Here is a 19,938-nt window from a genome sequence, read left to right as displayed (position 1 = left end):
TAACGATATCTCTGGACAAACCAACCGGCTTGGAGAACAGAAATAGACTCGCGATCAGCAACGGCGTCCTCAGACTTCCTCCGATTCGATCGATTGAGATTAGAATCAAGATCCGAAGCAAGATGCTGCCAAGCGGCGTCAAAGCTATACACTCTCCCGCGGAGAATGATGCCTACAGCGACACTTCTTCCACAGCAGAATCCCGCGAACATCGGCTCGAGAGATCGCGAACGATTTGCGAGCGAATGTTCAATCCTCTATTTGGGATGAATCAACGAAAACAAGAACGAAAGTCGGATCTCAAGCACTTTGGTTCCTCGCGGGAACAGCTAGCAGATGGCTGGCTGAAGAAAGATTCGCATCTGCCAGCAACGCGAAGAAGTTGGCAGACAGGTGCATTCAACCTCGTCATGAAGACATTGCTCATTCTGCCGGTTGTTTTGCTGTCGATATTGTCAGTACTCCATGACGACATCAACCAAAGCGCTCAATGCTGACGGTGCTGCAAAGCGGGCTATTACACATCTTGCAGGTCCTCATTGGTAGTGCACGTGTTTTCTGGGATCTGAACGACGACGACCAGTTCCTTCCAAATTGGGGGAAGTCTGGCCATGCAGGCGAGGGTCTCGTTGACTATCCCACGGATGCGACCCGAGACGTGCGGCCGATCAATTGCCATTCCCATAACGATTATGTACGAAGAGTTCCATTGTTTGACGCGATTCACTGGGGTTGTACTGGCGTTGAGGCCGATGTGTGGAGTTTCGGTGATGAGGTATGGAGTTCAAGAAATRTGTTTCATCATCGTTCTCTCATACTGATCAACGATGTAGGAGCTCTATGTTGGGCACAGTACTGCATCGTTGACCAAGAAGCGCACCTTTCGCAACCTCTACGTCGATCCTATTGTGAAGCTTCTTGACAACATGAATCTGGAGACAGGTTTCGCGAACGTCACAGTCAACACAACCCAGCGTGGGATTTTCGAAGAGGATCCCAGCCAGACTTTGGTACTGCTCGTCGACTTCAAGACTTCAGGGAGCGACACCTTCCCACTCGTTCATAAGCAACTGGAAGCTCTACGAGAGAAAGACTACCTAAGCTATTTCGACGGCACACAGCTTCACTCTCGTCCCGTCACCGTTGTCGGGACTGGCAACACGCCCTTCGACCTGATTGTCGCGGAGAAGCAGCGACGAGACATATTCTTCGACGCTCCCCTAGAGAGGATGTGGGAAGCGCCCTCTGAACTTGAGGGGAGCAGTGCTTTCCAGCAAGAGGCGATATTATTTTCGAACCAGAAGTCCAACCAAGGCTCGGTGGGAACGCAGGATACCGCAATCGACGACTTCAACTCTACAAATTCGTACTATGCTAGCGTTAGCTTTGCGCACTCCATTGGTTTCGTGTGGCGGGGACGTTTATCTGCGAAGCAAATGAGTAAGATCCGTGGTCAGATCCAGGGAGCTCAGCGGCGAGGCTTGAAGACTCGTTACTGGGACACGTAAGTCATCGCTCGCACTGCCGCATGTCTTTTGCTAACCGTTGCTTTTAGTCCATCGTGGCCGATTAACCTAAGGAACCACGTCTGGGACGTATTGATGAAAGAAGGAGCAGACATGCTGAATGTTGATGATTTGAAAGGAGCAGCTGCGGAGAATTGGAAGATTAGGACTCACAGATTCTGGTCATGACCGAGAGATTGAAACGTCCGCAAGATACCCATCGTTTGACGAGACCTAAGATATGAGATAGAATATACAGAATTACCCACTAAACGCCATCGTTGCCGACCTGAGAATGACATCAAGCCGAATTTTAGTTCAGCGCGCAAAATGGCAAAAGGGTATCAATCAGTCAGCCCCGTTCATCTCTTCATCCAGTGGCTCAGCGTTGATCACGTCTTCGTCCTCTTCCACGTCGGGTTGCGCTCCCGCGTCCTCGTCCTCTATTTCGTCAACTCCATCCTCAATGTCGTCGACCACGAGGGCGGTGCTTTTCGCATTTGCCTTTGCTTTTCTCGGCGCGGCCTTGCCATTCAGTTTTGCGGATTTGCTTTTGCCGGTTTGTTTCTTGCTGACGGCGCTCGTATCAAGGTAGGCGACACACTCCCTGAAATTGGGACCAAGCTTGGTTCTGTTACGCTCGAATCGCTTCCGCGTAGTCTTGTCATCGATGACACCTGCCGTAATTGCTAGCGCCAGCTTACCAGCCAGTGCGCAGAGTTTTTGCTCGGCGATCAATGGCTTCATTAGCTTGAGATCGCGACTTCGCTGTGCATCCTGCGTCTGCGTCTGCGTGGCTTCATCTTCAGATTCCGAGTCGGAGACAGGGTCGTCGTCGATGGGATCAGCGTCAACGTCTTCGTCTGCCTCTTCGATTGTCGCTCCTTCAAGTTTCTTGCCACTGAGCCTGGCAAACTCCTTCTCATGAGCGATGAAGACTTTCATGACTGCATTTTCGTGCTGCGTATCCATGTCCATGACGAGCGCTGTGTAATCGTCGCTTGTCCCCGGGCGAGCAGTTTGTGTTCGTAGAGACGCCGACGCCGTGTACAAGTCGAGGATGCTTGCCGCCATGACCAAGGAGATCTGGTCTTTGGTTTTCCTCGAATCCAACACGGCAGCAATGTTGGTAGCAAGCGTGTCTCGGCGTGTCGCAAGTGCTTCTAATGATTCGTAGGCTTCGCTGGAGTTTGTGCCTGCCTGAATGGACTCGCAGATTTCCAACAACTTCCAGCGCGTATAGAATAACGCGGCTTCACAGGCGCGTGCTGCGACGAGATCTTCAAGAGTCGCCTCTTGTGGATCAGGTGATGGACCATTGGAATGGGTAGCTCGTAAGATGAGACCGATAATGAAGTCAATCGGGCCGCTGTACTCTTTGTCGACAGCAGCGTTCGTACCGGACACCGCAGAATCTTCCAGGGGCAAGATGCAGCTGGCAACCTGAGAAAGCCGAATAATTCTCAGTAGATTGTTGCTGAGCGCTTCCAGCTCCTGGATGCTGGAAGCTCCGCGAACCTCGATGACATCCACGTTGAGCAGCTCGGCCAGGTTTCCCACAACATCATCCCACAAGGCTGACAGCTTCTCCATTGCCGTATCGTCCAACTCTCCGTAAGATTTGGCATGTAGGATAGCCGTGGCAGCGGGCGCAAGAACCTCGTCGGTCGAATGCGACATGATTTGTTTGCGTAAGTCATCAAGGAGTGCGTTGTTACTCGTTGGATCTTGTCGTAAGCTCTGAAGCAAAGGTAGACCGAATACGCCTTCCAAGCGTAAGACAGCAGCCGCGGTGCCTGGAGAGTCTCCGAACTTCTTAAGTAACTTGGGGAGCATATCGGAAAGGTTGCGAACTGCCTCTTCGAGGTCATCCTGGAGTTCGTCCTTCTTGCTTGCCTTGCCTTTGCCCTTTGCTGTTGTAATGGCGTCCGCGAGATCCGTCAACGACCGTTTGAGACACGCGTTAAGCACTTCCAGCAGGGTCATCTCCTCGCTTTCGGACAATGTGCACTCGTGCTTCAACGAGGACAAAGTGTCGGATGTGGATGCGTGTGGTCGGCCTTCGGAATGATCGAACAGTAGATATCCTGCAAGAGCCTGCCAGTCCTTCAATTCGCTGATCTTGTCGTAAAGAGCGTCCACTGCAAGAGTGAATCGAGACTCTGTACCTGCGGCAAGTAGAATCAGGCTTCCATCAGCATCACTGCGTTGCAGCTGATTAGGAATCTGATCGTGATGGTCGTAAGACAATAGCACCTCGGCCAACGATTTGAACTTGAGCCATGCTAAGCGAGGCGCTTCGAAGTTATTCTCGTTGGCGTCTGGTAGCAACTCCTCCAAGGCCTCAAGGCCTTCAAGGTCAATCACCTTTGAGTCGTAGAGATCGTTGACATTTTCGGAGAAGAAGCCCCCTACGGCTTTCCTGACCCTTGACTCCTCGTGAAATACCAATCGACCGACTGCGTCAATGTCGTCAGGTTCGAGAAGATCATTGTTGCGTAAAACACCCAAGAGTTCAATGCTTGCCACTCGAACATTGAGGTCTACGTCTGATGTTCCCATCTCGACAAAGCGCGTCCGAAATCGCTCTGTGAATGTCTTGAGGCCCCCAAACTTATCGCTGTCGTTGTAAAGGCGTTGCAGCTGATGTACGACCTCTAAACGGGTGGCACCACTGTCATCGCTGAGCAGCCACCCAAGATATCGGAGATGATGACCGTCGAAGAATGTGTCGGGCATGATGATGATCCAGTCTCCGAGAGCTGCAACGCAATCGCGACGAACAGCCGGGTCGATATCTCGGTAGCGGTGGATGAAGATGGTCTCAAACCAATCCCTCAGGCGCTCCTCCGTGAATTCCAAATTCGCGCTTGCCTCTTCAGCTTTCCGATCGAAGTCCTTCACTCGCTCCTTGTTTGCTCTTGCTTTCTTGCGCTCGGCGTCGGCGGAGCGCTTGAGATTMGCTGTCTGGTCTACAAGTTCTCTGGCAACCTCACATAGAGCGGTGATAACGCTTAACGAAGCTACTGCCGCAGTGTGTCGGAAAGAGCGGTTTGAGGCTGTGCTCATGGTGGATAACCAGACCTCGATGTTCTCCATCAGCTGCGGATTCGAGGTGAGGAGACCACTGGCCCCGATAGCCTTGGTCAGGCGGTGGAGGAAGCCGGTGACGCTCTGCTTGAAGTTTCCCCCAGTCTTTCCCTTCGCGATGAGTGGATAGTCGGTAGGTTCTGTAGCCTGGTGCTCGTCTTGCAGATCAGTGAGCCTCGCTGTAGCTCCGTCTGGGTCTTCGATATCGAATTCTGTGAGCTTTCCATTGCAGCCTGCACTCTTCAGGACAAAGTTGATGACATCGGCCAACGCTCTTGATTCGTGTTCTTCAAACGCCGCGAGCCACTCTTTGACGACTTCGTCAATCGTCTTATCATGGGCGAACAGGTCCGCATACAATCCACCTGCAGCTTCCGCGTCTGCCTCATCGAGCACCTTTGCCTTTTTCGGGATTCGTTTCTTGGGCGCAGCCTTTACGGTACCTCTTATAGGTAGGGTAAGTCCGTTAGTCTTTGACTTCTTCTGCGCGGGCTTCTTCGATGCAGCGCCCTTCACCGCAGTACTTTTAGGCTTGCGTGCCCTTTTGGCCCTTTCACGCAACTCCTCCTCGGCCGGCTCGTCGTCCTCGGGGTCGTCATCCTCTTCGGATTCCTCCTCGGCTTCCGCATCGTCTTCATCCATGTCGACATCACCGTCCGCTCCATCGTTTCCGGGACGCTTCCGCTTTCCATTTGCTGTGAAGGTGCTGGTAACGAAGTGTTCGGGAGCGCGACGTACTCTAGCTGATGCGCGTGGCGCAACTGACGCGTCCGCCGCTGATGATGCAGGACTTTCCATGGTTCAATGGGTGGTGCWGTGTACGGTGATTTTTGGAGGAAAGAGTGGCGATCGTTCGACGCGTCTCACTGCCACTGCATTATCTGGCGTCGCGGTCGGAACGAAGAATTGTAGGTAGAGACGGGAAGATGTTTCGCGAAAGATGGAGCACGCGCAGAGTGGGGTCATGTTTGTCGCGCAACCTCACCTCACCTTGGTTTTGCAATGCTCCCGTCTTTATCATGTTTGATCGATGACACGGCCATTTGGGACAGCAATGTTCAATCCCTTCTCTGCACCGGCCTCTACACCTGGTCGTGGCACGATTCACCTGGCCTTGCTCCCGCCCAACACACCGCGTCTACGCACAGTACAATACCAGTATCCGTTGAAGTTGGTTTCTCCTGCGCCATTGAGGACGGAAAGCGAGGCGCAACATCTCATCCACACCGTCTACCTTCTCACCTATGGCGGAGGTCTTGTTGCTGGAGATTGCATCGATCTGGCAGTCATTTTAGAAACCGCAACACGCCTTATCCTCCTGACTCAAGGGAGTACCAAACTTTTCAAATCTCCTAGTAGGAATGTGGTGAGCAAGCRACGTATGACGGTAGACGTGGCTCCAGATTCGTCACTGTGCTATCTTTCAGACCCAATCCAACCTTTTGAGAACAGCTGTTTTGAGCAGCAGCAGATCTACAACATCACGGTTCCATCCAGCTCCGAATCAAAGCACGGGAGTCTGTGTGTGCTGGACTGGGTCTCCAATGGTCGTCCGGCTAACGGCGAGAATTGGTCTTTCCATCGCTATGCAAGCTGCAATGAGATCTATCTATATGACTTTAACAAGGCTCGCCGGCTGCTTCTGCGCGATAACATGCTGCTCGACGAACATTCTTCCGGAGGGACTGTCGCCCGAAAAATGGTGGGAATAGCCGTCTACGGTACATTGATCCTATTCGGGTCGCTGTTCGCGGCCCTGGGACGTTTCTTTATGGAAGAATTCAAAGCTCTTCCCCGAATAGGTGGGAGGAAGTGGGACAGTGGCAGTGAAAGCGGAGATGAAGAGCTCGACCATCTAGAGGCGCGCAGGACTATAAGACAACGGACTGAAGCTGCGAATGGCCTGCTCTGGTCAGCTGCATCAGTACGAGACTGTGTCGTCGTCAAGTTCAGTGCACCGACACTTGAGGCTGCCCGAAGCTGGCTTTATACCATGCTGTCTGAGGAGCAGTCCGTTGTTGTTCATTTCGGCGAGCGCGCTCTGCTGTGCGTTCGATGAAATACTACGTAAATCGAGAATTTGTAGCCGCCAGTCCGATGATGGCTGGCAAGTGTATAACAATATCCTCTCGAGCCCGCATTCGCACGCTGGAAGAAGTCATCAATACCTGTGCTTCCGCTGCATCGGTAAGGTATTGACCCAATCAAATGATAGTTCGCAAGTTTGAAGAAATTCGAGACGCGGAACAGCACATTCAAATACATTGACGCAAGCTATCTAGGTGTTCAAAGATACAATAGGGGCGCGACAAATTGGGCAATCACTTCTAGCTTCTGTATCCCCTTGTTTGGTTTCATGCTCTTCACGTCAGCAATCACTCATCCTTTCGCGTATTGTAGGTTGTAATCTGCGATGGAAAAAACCCAGAGCAGCTGGCTGCTCAATATCTTTCACACTAGCAACAGGAAGTCCACCATTCGCGTTCAAWCTTTGCGAGTTCCACTTATTGTTGAATGTCTGTGCGAACAGCACATGATGCATCCATCAAATAGTGGTACAGGCACGACGATGAGGTGTCGCGATTGTGCTCGTAGACATTCTGAAACAGGAGGCCTGGGGAAGTCGCATTCAATTGCAAGAGTTGGAAATGATTGGATTCGAACTTGCATTTTCTGTCTTCTATCTAGACATTTCTAACAGACGGGAATCGTAAGCATTTCGTAAGCACTAACCCTCAACCCAAACGCCAATTTTCATGCTCCGCAGCAACGCTCCCAGACCTTCTGAGTGTCGCCACCATAAATGAGCGTCTAATCGTCCTCATCCGAGAAGACCTCCTCACCACGCTTACGGCGGGCCATGCGGTCCTTCTTCTTCTTTCGGAGCTCGGCAGACGTGAGCTTCTTGGCCTTCTTGGTAGACTCGATCTTGTTACCCATGGCGTCGAACTTCTCCTCTTCTTCCTCCTCACCCTTCAGACGAGGGCCGGCACCCTGACCCTGCACCCAGTTGTGACCAGATGGAGTCATGCGACCGTCGTTGACAGCCCAAACTTCTTCAGTGATGTTCTTGGTGAACTCGGCCGAGTGGGTAATGATGATGACACCACCCTCAAAGGACTTGAGAGCCTTGGAAAGCGCACCGAGAGAGTCACGGTCGAGGTAGTTGGTGGGCTCGTCAAGAACGACCAAGTGAGGACGCTGCCATGAGCAGGCGGCGAGAACGACCTTGACACGCTGGCCACCAGAAAGACCACGCATGCGGGAATGAGAGACAAGCTCGGCATCCAGTCCGAAGTACGCGCAGTGGGCTTCAATCTCCTTACGAACCAGAGGACGGAATTGACCGCTGGCAAGAGCTTCCTTCTGATCGACATCAGCCACCATCTTCTGGTGAGATGCGATAATCTCAGTACGAGGAATCCAGGCGTTGTCGGCGGTCATCATAGGTGTCCACTTCTCGTTCTTCATGCCGATGTTCTCACCAAGCGCAAACGAACACTCGTACTCGTAAGAGTTCTTGAACTTTCTTCGGCTGTGAACACCAATGACACGACGAATGGTACCCTCGATTCTGTACTGCTTGTCCATGGCCTTCTCGTCCTCGTCGGTGACGATCTTGTTGGCACGGTCCATGGTCTCACGATCCTCACCAGTCTGGAATCGCCACTGAATGTACTCAGATGGAGTCTTGTCAAGGTGGTGATCGATATGTGCGAATGCATGCTGCTTGATGTATGCAATACGAATGTTCTCGTGCTGGTAGACATCACCCTTGGTTGGGATGAGCTCACCGGTCAGGACGTTGACAAGAGTAGACTTGCCGGCACCGTTGGGGCCAATGACAGCGATACGGGACCCAAGCGAGCACTGGAAGTTGATGTCCTGGATCTGTGGGCGGGCGCTGCCGGGGTACTGGAAAGTCATGTTGCTGACACGAACGATGGCCTTGGCCTTGGTCTTGACACCCTCCAAGAAACCGGGCTCCGGGAAGCGGAACTCCATCTCAGAGGCACCGAGCTCGTAGTATGACTTCGCGGATGGAACACGCTTGACAAACTCGCTCATTCTGCCGCGGTAACGCTTCAGCTTGAAGCGCTCGTAGTGGATGACGTGCTGGACGACGTTGTCGAGGAACTTGCTGTCGTGGGAAATGATGATAGATGTGCATGGCGAGCTGGTCAGGTAGTCTTCGAGCCACTTGACGTTCTTCACGTCCAAATGGTTGGTAGGCTCGTCGAGAAGGAGAATATCAGGCTTCTCGAAGACAGCACGCGCCAAAGCGAGCTTCATCTTCCAGCCACCGGACAGTGATGTGATCAGACCGTTGACCTGCTCGGGGATGAAGCCAAACTCGTCCATGGTCTTGCGGACCTCATCCTCGGTAAGCTCGAGGCCTGCCTTCTTAAGCTTCATCATAGTCCAGTCGATCACAGTCATCTCAGTATCGTCAGAGTCCAAATCGTGCTCAACGTACACAGTCTTGACCTCGTTCTGCTTGGGGAAACCCTCGACCTGCTCGTTGTTGATGGCGCGCATCAGAGTAGTCTTTCCAGAACCGTTGGGTCCAAGGAGACCATAGCGCTGGCCACGCTTGAGACGCAGGTGAGTCTGGTTGAGCAAGATCTTGGCACCGTATGCCAAGTTGAAAGTGCAGTTGCAGAGGTCCTCGCCCTCCTCCTCATCAGGCTCGACCTCGTCCTCCTCGGATGCCAGGGGAGAGGCGCGCTTGCGGAGAGCCTCGACAATTCCCTGCGCCTGGTCGGCGACGATGACGTTGAGATATCCAACAATAGCGAGGTTCCAGGTGGTAGCCTCCTTGTCCTTCTCATCGATGAGCTGACCAGCGATGGCGGAAACGTAAGAAAGCACAGGCTCGTACTTGGGCTCGAGTGCGTGCTTCTGGTCCTCGGAGAGAATGTCCTTGAGCTTGGCAAGAACAGTGGAGACATCGCCAACAAGCGAGACCTCTGGGATCTTGCCGTCTTTGACGTTACCAACACGGATGAGGGTGTCGAGACMCTGCTTGGTCTTCTCACGAGCCTCGGGATCGGCCATGTTGTCATGGTTCTGGTGGAGTTGAGGCATAAGCTTTGGCAAGAATGCGGCCACAATGTTGGGGTCTTCGACAAGCTTGCACATGTTGTCGATGATGACAGCAGTCTTACGCTTGATGGCGGTCTCACGCTCCTTAAGACCACGCTCGAGCAGCGGCACCATGATGGCGAGGGTTGGCTCGTGCACATCAGTGACGAAGGTAGTGGCACCGAGCAGATGAATGGTCTCGGGGACGTGCTCTGGCTTGGCCACACACTTGATGAGCTCGGGGATGAAGCGCTCGATATCCTTGTTCACAATGAGCGCGCACACCTTCTCCATGGTACCGTATGYCTTTTTCTTGACCTCGGGCTTGGTGTCCCACATAGCCTCGGAGACGATAGGAATGAGTTCGGGGACACGGAGGGCAGTCTGCGCGGGCGCGCTCTCGGTAAGTGCCTCGATACACTCGAGATCGGWCATCTTTTCGGGCCACTTCTGGGCGTTGCGGATCGACTCGACGAAGCACGGAATGAGCAGCTTGACGGCGTTGGCATTAACGGCCTTGGTGATGGCCAGAGCAGCGTTCTGCGCGGCAACCTTGACGGGCGCCATCTTGTCGCCGACGGCGGACAGCACTGCAGGGAGGAGCTGCACGAGGTATGGCTCGACTGACGGTGAGACGGCGGCGTGCTGTGCAATGGCGGCGATTGCCTCGCAGCCGTTCTGTCGGGCATTKGCGTCCTTCTTGTTGGTCAACATCTTCTTCAGGCTCTCGATGGCCTTAGTAGGCGCATCGAGGTCCTGGATATCGCCATTGATGAAGGTGGCAATTTCGAGTTGGGTGGCCTTGGACTCGTCGGCCGTCTTGGAGACAGAGAGCTTGGTAAAGAGCTCTTCGAGCACCTTGGTGCTTTGCTTGTTCTCTTTCGACGCCATGTTGACGGCTGGAACAAGGTGTAAGAGAAAAAGAGGGTGGGAGGGGGATGTCGAAGAGACGCCGGTGTGCGAACAGAATTCGTGGTTTTAAGCCCCCGCCAGAGAGAAAAATCGTGCCGCAGAATTTCAGGGTGCCCTCGAAATGCGATGTCATTGGTTGGTTTCATCCCGCACAGTCAGCACACGCCAGATTGTTGTCGGCGAAGTCTCTCAACGTCACAGCACGAGTGATTGCCTGCAGACATGAGAAGCACTTCATCGTTCAGAAGCCAAGTCACAATTCWCTTGAACACGAACAACGCCATGCCCATTGTCGAGACTGGAAGATTTCCATCAGGATCAACGCTCCCACCATGCTCAACCCAAATGTATTGCCCAAATGCTCTTGAATGTGCTGTTCCTCACCTCAACATTGTTACAGATCTGTGTGTTAGCGTCGACTTGAACTACAGCGGAGACTTGTTTGGGCATCACCTGACCGGCAGCGACCCTCCTCGACCCAATCCAGTACAAGTTGAGCAGAAGGCTACCCATAAGCGTGACCCTTATGTTCGTGGTCAGGTAGTAAGGTAACTTAGACAACACTCATCGTTGGTCATACTTATCTGGCTTACAATCGGCACCACATCCAACCTATAAAGGCGCTATACTATCGAATACCACTCGAGTTTGTGTCAACTTCGGAGATTCCTTGCGAAAGTTCCACAAGACAAGAACACCGGGGCAGGCGGGAGTTGAAGGGGCTTCTTGAGTGTAACATTACGCCATCTTCAGCGAGCCAGGACTTCGTGAAAATACCGACACCGATTGACGGTAAACCGCTCGTAAACGCTCAACGCCAGGTCTTAGCTCAATTCACATATCGAGGTGTTCGCGCCATCTCATCGTGCATCGGCAAACTTGGCTCCACCAGACATATGTGATGATCAACCTCCCCACTCCATGCACGCTTGAATCGCTGGGACATATTGGGACCGCTATAGCTCCTCGGTACAACTGCAAACATGAACAACAAGATAGCATCTGCCTGCGTTTTCAACATTGTCCTGGCTGCCGGCCAACTTCCTCGCTCTAGCAGAATCAACTGGTTGTGCCTGATCAACACCAATCGACAAAGGAACCGGTCTGCCTTTGAAGGTGCTTGGATTCCGGAGCGGGCTTGAACTCGTTTGTGTAGCAATTTGATAATACCGGAATAGCTGGTGCTCGAATCGTCGAGGAGAATGATGTCGCCTTGCTGTTTGATCAATGGACCAGCTTGCATTAGGTTGGAATCGAGGAGCTTGCCGGCTTCGTGGTGGGACATTTGGATTATTAGTGGTATTGGCTGGGAAAATTGTAAGTCCGAGCACATTGCATGATGTCTATCCGAGTGAATTACTGGTCCGTTCGACGCTTCGTAACTTGGAGGCTGCTCGGGAGATGCCATTTGTGCTGTTTGTGTGTTCAGATTCAAGGGCGTATGGTACGTGCTTAATAAGTTTAAGCTTGCTTCATGTTTGCTAAATCTTAGCACTCATGAGATCTAATCTATGAGAATGCAGCTGCGTCTGCGTGACACTTCAACGTGACCAGCAGTAGGACTTGAGATCTAATCAGTCGCCAGCTGCGGTCGCCGTCATGCGTCCAAAGGCCGGCATAGAAGATGCACTTTCCACAACGACAACACGATTGAATATTCGACGCTCCGCAAGGCTGTTTCTTTTATGCCCGTTCGCGAGCGATGTCGTCGGCCTACCACAAGGGAAGCCGTCATGCTTCAATTTCCCGTCTCTTGGTCCCTGAAGTCGATCATGAAGTCGGAAAAAGGAAATGAAGTTAAAACAGGAAATTGAAGCTGCACTGGAATTCTTGACGGGAAAGGCAGCTCGGATCTTCGTTGGGTCATATACATGGGGATAGAACCTGGCCAATAGATCGGATTTTACTTCGAGCAGGTTCATCACAGATTGATATCACCAAGAGACTGCACTACCGTCAGTCTTTCTCGGTCTTCCCGAGAAACTTCAGCATTCCCAGGTCGATCGACCAAGATGCTTTTCATGCCGCCATGGACAGCTGCATCGACCTCTTTGACATTATCGCTCAGGAACAAGATTTCCTCTGGATTTCGCTGCAATGCGTCAGGGGACTTTCTAAATTTCGACCATAGCCTTCAATCTCACCTTCAATGCACCAGCTATCTTTGTATAGCTACTCTGATCCGTCTTCAGCCCAGCGTTTACTGTATCGAACCAACCCTCGAAGAGACTAGTCAGGTCGAGAGCTTCTCGATGCTCGGTCAAGCCTGCTTCAGCTTGAACATGACCAAACAGCAGTTTCTGAGCAAAGACGCTCCCCGAGGAGTAGATTGAGAGTCCCAGATTGTAGCTCGCCCAATTTCGCAGCTGAGGTACAACGTCGGAGAATAAAGGAGTGGAGTACGCTCCGGTCCTGTAGCCATGCTCCCACAGCATGCCTTGAAGATTCTTCAGATAGGCAATTTTAACATCTCGACGTGTCAGGTCCTCGACATGAGCTTGCAACGCTTCTGGCGAAGTTCGGTGTTCTTCGGGGAAAGCCTCGCGATACGGTCTGAAAGATTCGCTGTCCCACTGCGTGCTCAGCACGTTGGGCAGGGCGTCTATGGCATACGGGAACTGCGGTGAAGATTCGTAGTGAGCGTATGTCTCATCGAGCGATGCTCAATCAAAGACTGGAGCTAAGGGAGATGGCGGTGGAGGACCCACACACATACCAAGATCTCCTTGACAAAGGCAATTGGACAGACTGTTCCTTCTGCAGGAACGTTGGTTAGCGAGCAGAATTTTCAACATCCATATGCACGCGCTCACCGATATCAAGTAAAACGTGGTTGACGCCGTCCATTTTGGGCTGACACTTGCGATAATGTGGATGGGTGAATCCAAATGTGTCAAGCCACCAAGCAGGTGAAGTTTGTTGGCGCCCGCGACTCCGCGCGTGAATCTTGGTTCAAGCGTGGCAGCGGAGTCTTTGTGGAGCACCCCATCAGATGTCCCGCGTTCCGTGAGGAGTATTTGCCTTAGCACCAGGTACCAGCATTATAAGCGATTCACGACAGTCCTGATCAAGCAAGACGGAAAGGCTACAGCAAGTTTGACTCTACCTTGGAGCACCTTAGTATGTTGATCACGCCTTGACTACTCGGGCGTTGGATGCCGAAAGACAGCTCGAGCAGCTGTCCATTTGACTGAGGGGTGCCATTTCGATTGCCGCCCGACAGAAGATGGATGCATCAACTAGGACTGCGCTGTCAAAAGCTGACAGCCCTCACCGACCAGATGGATGCCAGTAGTTCACCGTTCCGCTCGCAGACAACAAACCAGCAATCTAAAAAGTGCTGAGCCAAAGCAGGTGTGTGCCATGAATCGTTCAACTTGCATATGCAGCACGAGCGAATAACAACGAACGCGGGCGAACACTCCCAGGACAGCGCTACTGCAGCGAGTGCTTGAATGAAAACTCTTCACAATGCAGGTCAACAATAGGGTGTTTCAATGCTCGTGGTTGTTGATTGTAACTCACCGCTCTCTCCTCTGGTTGGAAAGCGGGACGCCACGACGATCTGCTGGCGCCTCGACAGAACTAGTTGTTGGTCTGGAGCACCTGCTGCACGCTCACGCATGGGCCCGAACTTGCCGTTGGTTGCAGTGTAGCGGCAGCACATTGGCCAAAACAAGTCGTGGACACTGATCAGACCATCGCTCAGACAATCGCGTGCTGGCTCCGCCCTCCGCTCACGTGTACTGCCGGATGACGAAAAGCAGCGCTCCGCTTGCGAGTGGTGAGACAAAGACATTTGCCGCCAAGTGATTCAAGGGTCATTAAGGTGGTGCAGGAGTGTAAAGGTAAGGTAGGTACCGACGGATTCACGCAGCTCRTGCAATCGCACGGTAAAATGTGTGTAGCAACTTCCGCTTCTATTTGTTGGTCAACAGAAACGCATGTCTTTGCGTCGTGCTGGGACTTCGTCTGGCAGCAATTGACGGTCGTGTCCTTTCACCGCCGGAGCCGTTGGACTAGCTAAATTGCCATCTTCCCAGTGTGACGAAGCTCATCCTGGGGCCTGTAGGCTGCACGTACTTCCCAAGGCACTCTTCTCGATGAGATCGAAGGACTGAAAGTATCCTTGGGTGTCTCTCCCATCAAGCTACGCTGAAACATACAGGGCGCCTGCCATGCAAACTGGCGCGCGTCCATTTATTTACATTCCCCATGGCCTGAGGCCTGCGTATGGTAGGCGCCGTTTCAGGTGAAACGCAGGTCGGGACAAAAGTGCCGCCAGCTTCGAACAATGAAGGACTGCGTGACAGCGTCTGGCGTCGGCGTCTTTGAAAAGATACGTTATCATAGGAAATGACCCGGTCAAAGAAAATCTTGTCCAAGTCATGACGGCGGTGGTCAGGCGGGTGTTGTTTCGTCACGTTGGAGCGATTTGTTCTCGCCTATCGCCGCAGCTGTGGCGTGGTTGGCGCCAGTGGGCCATGTTTCCCAGTAGTTTTGGTCAGTTGTCTTCCGATGCCGGCTAGCGGAAGTCTAAATCCAAGCTAGGAACAAAGCGTGCTGCACCTGTACCGTTCTCGCATCTTCTCTTCCAGGCCAGCCCTCATCTCGTACGCTTCCCTTCTCCCTGCTCACACACCGCCGCTGCTCCTGTCCCCTCTTAACTTCACGTACATCCACCTGCCATTGACTATCAAGTCATAGGCAATACTGTTCTTGGACGCTCCTCCCTACCACTCACCCCTTCAGCCGTCTCCGATCGCTCCTCCTCTCCCACGCTCGTGCTCAGCCGTACACGGCAGGCACATTCCACGCAGAATCGGCCGGGCAACACCTGCTTCGGGTCGACACAAGCCTCACACTGCCACCTGCGATACTTCCATCCGCTTCTACCACCTACGATCTGCCACAACATCCAACTTTCCACATCTGAGAGTCAAATGTGATACACGACAACAGGGTCTCAATCTCCGGAGCTTGACGCATTCGTCATCGGACCTCCAGCCTCCAGACCCTCCACAGCAACGACAATAGAGCCGCCATTCTCACACCCGCACATTCCCGACTCTACAACGTGACAAGGCCCCTTGGAAAGTTGCTCTTCGATACTCATCACGGCGTATCAGCAACACCAACCTCAGGCACCATTGGCTCCAGGCAGCACCCTTGACATTCTCCCCGCGGCAGCAACCCTGACTCGAACACCCACCTCAACATCTCCGTCCTCTTCTTCTTCCATCACATATTCCGCCATATAGTTGGTAACGCGACCTCCAGTCCTCCTCACGCCTTCACGACCCATATTACCACAACCGGACCAGCTCCTCGACGGACGCGACCAGCCTTGGGCAATTACGACCCGCCGGCACCTTTTGCACAAATGATAGCATTGACGATCCTTACGTTTCCTTGAATACCAACACCACTACTTTCACCAGCGTCACCACTTTTTTCCGGAGCGAGCCATTGAGCGAATTTCCTGTATTGTTATCCTTTGTTCACCCGGAGTTTGAGAAAGAGAAAAGCAGAGAGCAAGCACAAATAAGGGAGGGTGTGTTGTTTTGCAAGATTTACGAACCTGCTGGCCCGTGTTGACAACCTCTCCGGTTGTATTGACGGTCCAATTCACCTACGCTTCGCTATCATCCGGACCCCGACTTCATGGCTTGTATGCGAGATGGCTTTATACCAGGAAGACCACTCGATAATGGACGGTTCACTACCGTCTCGCCTTTGAACCATGGTTCGTTCGGCATGGTACTGGCCGCCAGAGATACCACCACTGGAGAGGATGTTGCCATCAWGTGCATCACCAAGTCCAGTGCGACTGCGGCTGTCAATTGCCCCGTCTCCGTCGCCACGGATGACCACTCGGAGGAGCTCGCAATTCATTCACGCCTATCGAGGCACCCCAACATCGTCAACCTTCTCCATGACTTTGAGACCGAGAATCACCGTTACATGGTCCTGGAGCTCTGCAACAACGGGGACCTCTACGAGGCTATCCGTGTTGGCAAGGGACCTCTGGAGACGGGTCATGTGCGAGACTTCATGTTGGAGTTGGTCCGCGCCGTGGAGTATCTCCACGCCAATGGCGTCTACCATCGCGACATCAAACCCGAGAACATCTTCCTGACCTCCGAAGGTTCCATGAAGCTTGGGGACTTTGGGCTTGCTACAACCGACACCTGGTCCACGGAGTTTGCTGTTGGATCTGACCGCTACATGGCGCCTGAGCAATACGATGCATCTGTCTACGGTTACGGTTACTCGCCGGCCGCTTGCGACATCTGGGCAATTGGAATTGTCCTTTTGAACGTCTTGTTTCAACGCAACCCATTCGCAACGCCCTCGCAGAAGGATGTGCTCTTCGCCGACTTTGCACGTGACCGTCAGAGCCTATTCGACATCTTCCCAACACTCAGCTCAGATACATACAACGTGTTGGTTCACTCATTGGCCCTGGACCCGGCGAACCGTTCTCTCGCAGCCGTGAAGGAGGCTCTGAATGACGTTGTCAGTTTCACCGTCGACGATGAATCCTTGGATGACTTCTGCACCGAACAAAATGACATGGTCCCAATCACCGCAACCGCCGCTCGCGAGCCACTGCGTACTCCTTCACTTGGCAGCGCTTCTCTGGCCGGCGGAGATGCTTTCCCTTGGGCCACTGCTTTACAGGCAACACCACAAAAGCCATCCCGCCAGCTTTCCACTATTCGCGATGAGGACATGGATATGTTCCCAGGCGCCACTGGTCAATACGCTGATGCTGACGAGGCTTCGCTTTCTTCCAATCTCGACTCCGGCGTTGGGGGCTTTTCTTACAAAAGTGCACAGAGCTCGATGCACTCGGTCAAGCCCAAGACCAGCTTCGTTGGATCTTTGCCCATCAGCTTCACTAGGCCGAAGACGGCTCCGTATGGTGGTCTCAGCTCTGGCTTCTCTAAGAGCTGGTCGGATCTGTATGACGAGGAGGAGGAAGCGATTCAAGAGGAGATCCAACCTTACGAGGATGCGGCCGACGCGGGCAGCGAGATCGAACGGGTGAGCACTGCAAAGCCGAGCACGCCTCAGCTGCAGACTCTCAAACTTGACGATGGCCGCGGCAGTCTGACCCCTCGCGGTTTCCCACCTCGTGGTCTCGTAGACATCGGTCCCAATGTTCGATGCGCTAGTCCTTTGGATCTATCTGCCAACGAGGCTAAGCCTGCGGTGGATCAACCAAAGAAGTCCATATTGGACAAGTGGGCGGCTTTGGGAAACTTCCGGCGTGCTCGGGCCGATCCAAGTACTGTCACCGCACCTGCGGTCATCGCGACTCCGCCGCCCGCCCTCAAGACCAAGTACTCGACGGCTTTTGGCAATTTTACAGCTTTTGGCAGCAACAAGAAGTCAAAGGCTCAGCCGCAAGCTCGTGACCGTGTCAGTCCACAGCGACTCCGGTCGAACTCCAACAACAACACCTGGCAGGAGTCTAACGACTGGCGTTTGAAGACCCCGGCGAAGACTTCTCCATCCCCACCGCTGTTCCGACAGAGATCGAGTGGGTCACAGCAACGCAACTCCGACAAATGTTTCCTTGATGAATACCCTGAAGATGACGACGATATCGAGATGTTTAGCATGGAAAGCGAAAGCTTTCATGCTAATTGATGGCCGCACCGATCTGGTCCTGCGCTAAACTTTGTCCTTGAAGAATTACCAAATTGCAGTCAACGACCAAGAAGACCAGTGCGTCTCTTGGAGAAAGGCGGGAAGTCCTGAAGTTGCAGTTGGAATTCTCAGATGTAGAAATAACAGGGGACAAATTGTTGGCGCAGCAGAAGATGGTACACAGCAGCCTCTACTGTATCTACTAGTGTAATACAGCATTCACTCGACTTGCCTCTCGATTTCACGTCGTACTTTTTCACGTCTACACTTTCGGACGTCCACTATCTTCAATGCACGTCTTGACAGCGACATCCACAGGGCCACGTGTCTCTGGAGCCGCCTGGCTTGCTGAGTTTCGGCAGTGCTACCGCGTTCCGATGTGAAACAAGATATGCTGTGATTGCTGTTTTCACCACCATCTGATTGTTGTTCCCTTGCTCCATTCGAACAACCACAGTAAGCCCAAAAGAGCAATCGACGGATTGAATCAAGGTTTCCTCGAAGCATGGTAGCTCTCATCAACACGATCAGCTTATCTCAGGAGATCCTAGGAGAGACTTCGATAAACACGCCCGGCAAGGATTCGTCATGCAAACCATCCAGAAGCTTAGGTGTGGGCTGATGGGAGTCGCGATGCCACTTACCCAGCCCGTCCGTACCTTTGAAGTGTTCAAGAGAATATTATCGAGCGCCATATCGATAGAGACCTTGAGTCGAGAATGGGGTCTCATGAGATTTCATGTCATCGCCAACAAATACCAACCCAGGTTTCCATCCGCCTGAGATCACCTGTCCCTCGAGGTTCCGCGGCTAGCTTTTGGAGAGCTCAGCATGGCAAAGAAGAAAAGCTAAATGCTTCCGGGCCATGAAGGATCTACCATGAATCCGCCTGGCCCTGGCGGGTTGCGTCCGCTCTCGTCAAGCTTATCCCTGGTCTTGGTAAGCGCGTGGCTGCATCGGTGATGGAGCATGAAACATACCAAGCAATGCTGTTGACTTGTCTCACGCCCTCAACCGCAGGCAATGCTACGAGATGCACGCCATTTCCCATGCGACCCCGCGACACCTTCACGTGGATTCCGGCGCAACAAAGGTTGTTCATTGCAGCACTGATTGGAGAGTCATCTTCCCTCCAAATTGCACGGTAGCTGTCCCCAGGATAATAGATCCGGAGCTCCAACTTCTCAACTGGGTACGGAGCATCTGGAACAAACATCTTTGCCACCAATTGGGAGAGTTGGCGAAGTGCGGTTCGAGCTTCCTCTCCTTGGGTTTCTCTTCGGGTCTCTCGCTTGTAGCCTTGTCGAGCACGCAGCCAGCGAGGCGGCGCGGGTGGCTCCGATCCCCAGGTGCCTGAAATATGCACGCTACGACATTGCCTGAGCAGCTCCGGCGCCACCGTCTGGAGAACATGGAGTCCGTGTGGGAAGTTGATGAAGAGGCGTGTCTGACGATGCGTAGGCAGGGCGGAATGGCACTTCAGCTCCCCATTGATTTGGCGGTTCACCCTTAGGAGGGACTGATACGGATTTCAATGCTTAACATCATCGATCAACTTCGCAGTTGTAGATGTCGCTTGAATGGTGGCCTCGCCAGAGAGCAAGTCAGCGTTGTACTCTGCTTCCATTACAGGCTCGGAATTCCACGGGATGCCTGGAAAATGGGGAGCGACCAGCTCCATGTTGCC

The 19,938-nt window shown here is 52.9% G+C and overlaps 7 protein-coding genes; 3 read left to right on the top strand and 4 right to left on the bottom strand.

Annotated features, from left to right (window-relative positions):
• Positions 1–410: 410 nt before the first annotated feature.
• On the top strand, positions 411–1,694 carry RCC_04957 (uncharacterized protein; the record flags this gene model as incomplete). XM_023770233.1 has 4 exons in its annotated part: positions 411–454; positions 511–775; positions 834–1,504; positions 1,556–1,694. The coding sequence occupies 4 exons, from the start codon at positions 411–413 to the stop codon at positions 1,692–1,694; spliced, it is 1,119 nt and encodes a 372-aa protein (XP_023626001.1).
• A 159-nt stretch (positions 1,695–1,853) lies between these two features.
• RCC_04956 (uncharacterized protein) lies at positions 1,854–5,393 on the bottom strand (the record flags this gene model as incomplete). The annotated part of the gene is made up of 1 exon (XM_023770232.1): positions 1,854–5,393. One exon carries the CDS (start codon positions 5,391–5,393, stop codon positions 1,854–1,856), a length of 3,540 nt encoding a protein of 1,179 aa, XP_023626000.1.
• A 256-nt stretch (positions 5,394–5,649) lies between these two features.
• RCC_04955 (related to urease accessory protein UreD) lies at positions 5,650–6,654 on the top strand (the record flags this gene model as incomplete). Its single annotated transcript, XM_023770231.1, has 1 exon — positions 5,650–6,654. One exon carries the CDS (start codon positions 5,650–5,652, stop codon positions 6,652–6,654), a length of 1,005 nt encoding a protein of 334 aa, XP_023625999.1.
• A 752-nt stretch (positions 6,655–7,406) lies between these two features.
• On the bottom strand, positions 7,407–10,571 carry RCC_04954 (probable translation elongation factor eEF-3; the record flags this gene model as incomplete). Its single annotated transcript, XM_023770230.1, has 1 exon — positions 7,407–10,571. One exon carries the CDS (start codon positions 10,569–10,571, stop codon positions 7,407–7,409), a length of 3,165 nt encoding a protein of 1,054 aa, XP_023625998.1.
• A 1,942-nt stretch (positions 10,572–12,513) lies between these two features.
• On the bottom strand, positions 12,514–13,439 carry RCC_04953 (related to Enolase-phosphatase E1; the record flags this gene model as incomplete). XM_023770229.1 has 4 exons in its annotated part: positions 12,514–12,684; positions 12,737–13,210; positions 13,309–13,349; positions 13,406–13,439. 4 exons carry the CDS (start codon positions 13,437–13,439, stop codon positions 12,514–12,516), a joined length of 720 nt encoding a protein of 239 aa, XP_023625997.1.
• A 2,910-nt stretch (positions 13,440–16,349) lies between these two features.
• Positions 16,350–18,251, top strand: RCC_04952 (related to serine/threonine protein kinase; the record flags this gene model as incomplete). The annotated part of the gene is made up of 1 exon (XM_023770228.1): positions 16,350–18,251. One exon carries the CDS (start codon positions 16,350–16,352, stop codon positions 18,249–18,251), a length of 1,902 nt encoding a protein of 633 aa, XP_023625996.1.
• Positions 18,252–19,099: 848 nt separating this feature from the next.
• Positions 19,100–19,932, bottom strand: RCC_04951 (uncharacterized protein; the record flags this gene model as incomplete). XM_023770227.1 has 3 exons in its annotated part: positions 19,100–19,181; positions 19,232–19,698; positions 19,795–19,932. The coding sequence occupies 3 exons, from the start codon at positions 19,930–19,932 to the stop codon at positions 19,100–19,102; spliced, it is 687 nt and encodes a 228-aa protein (XP_023625995.1).
• Positions 19,933–19,938: the final 6 nt, after the last annotated feature.

This window comes from Ramularia collo-cygni (assembly GCF_900074925.1).
Source record: "Ramularia collo-cygni strain URUG2 genome assembly, contig: RCC_scaffold06, whole genome shotgun sequence".
Taxonomy (NCBI): Eukaryota; Fungi; Ascomycota; class Dothideomycetes; order Mycosphaerellales; family Mycosphaerellaceae; genus Ramularia; species Ramularia collo-cygni.
This window is presented reverse-complemented; position numbering and strand designations above follow the sequence as displayed.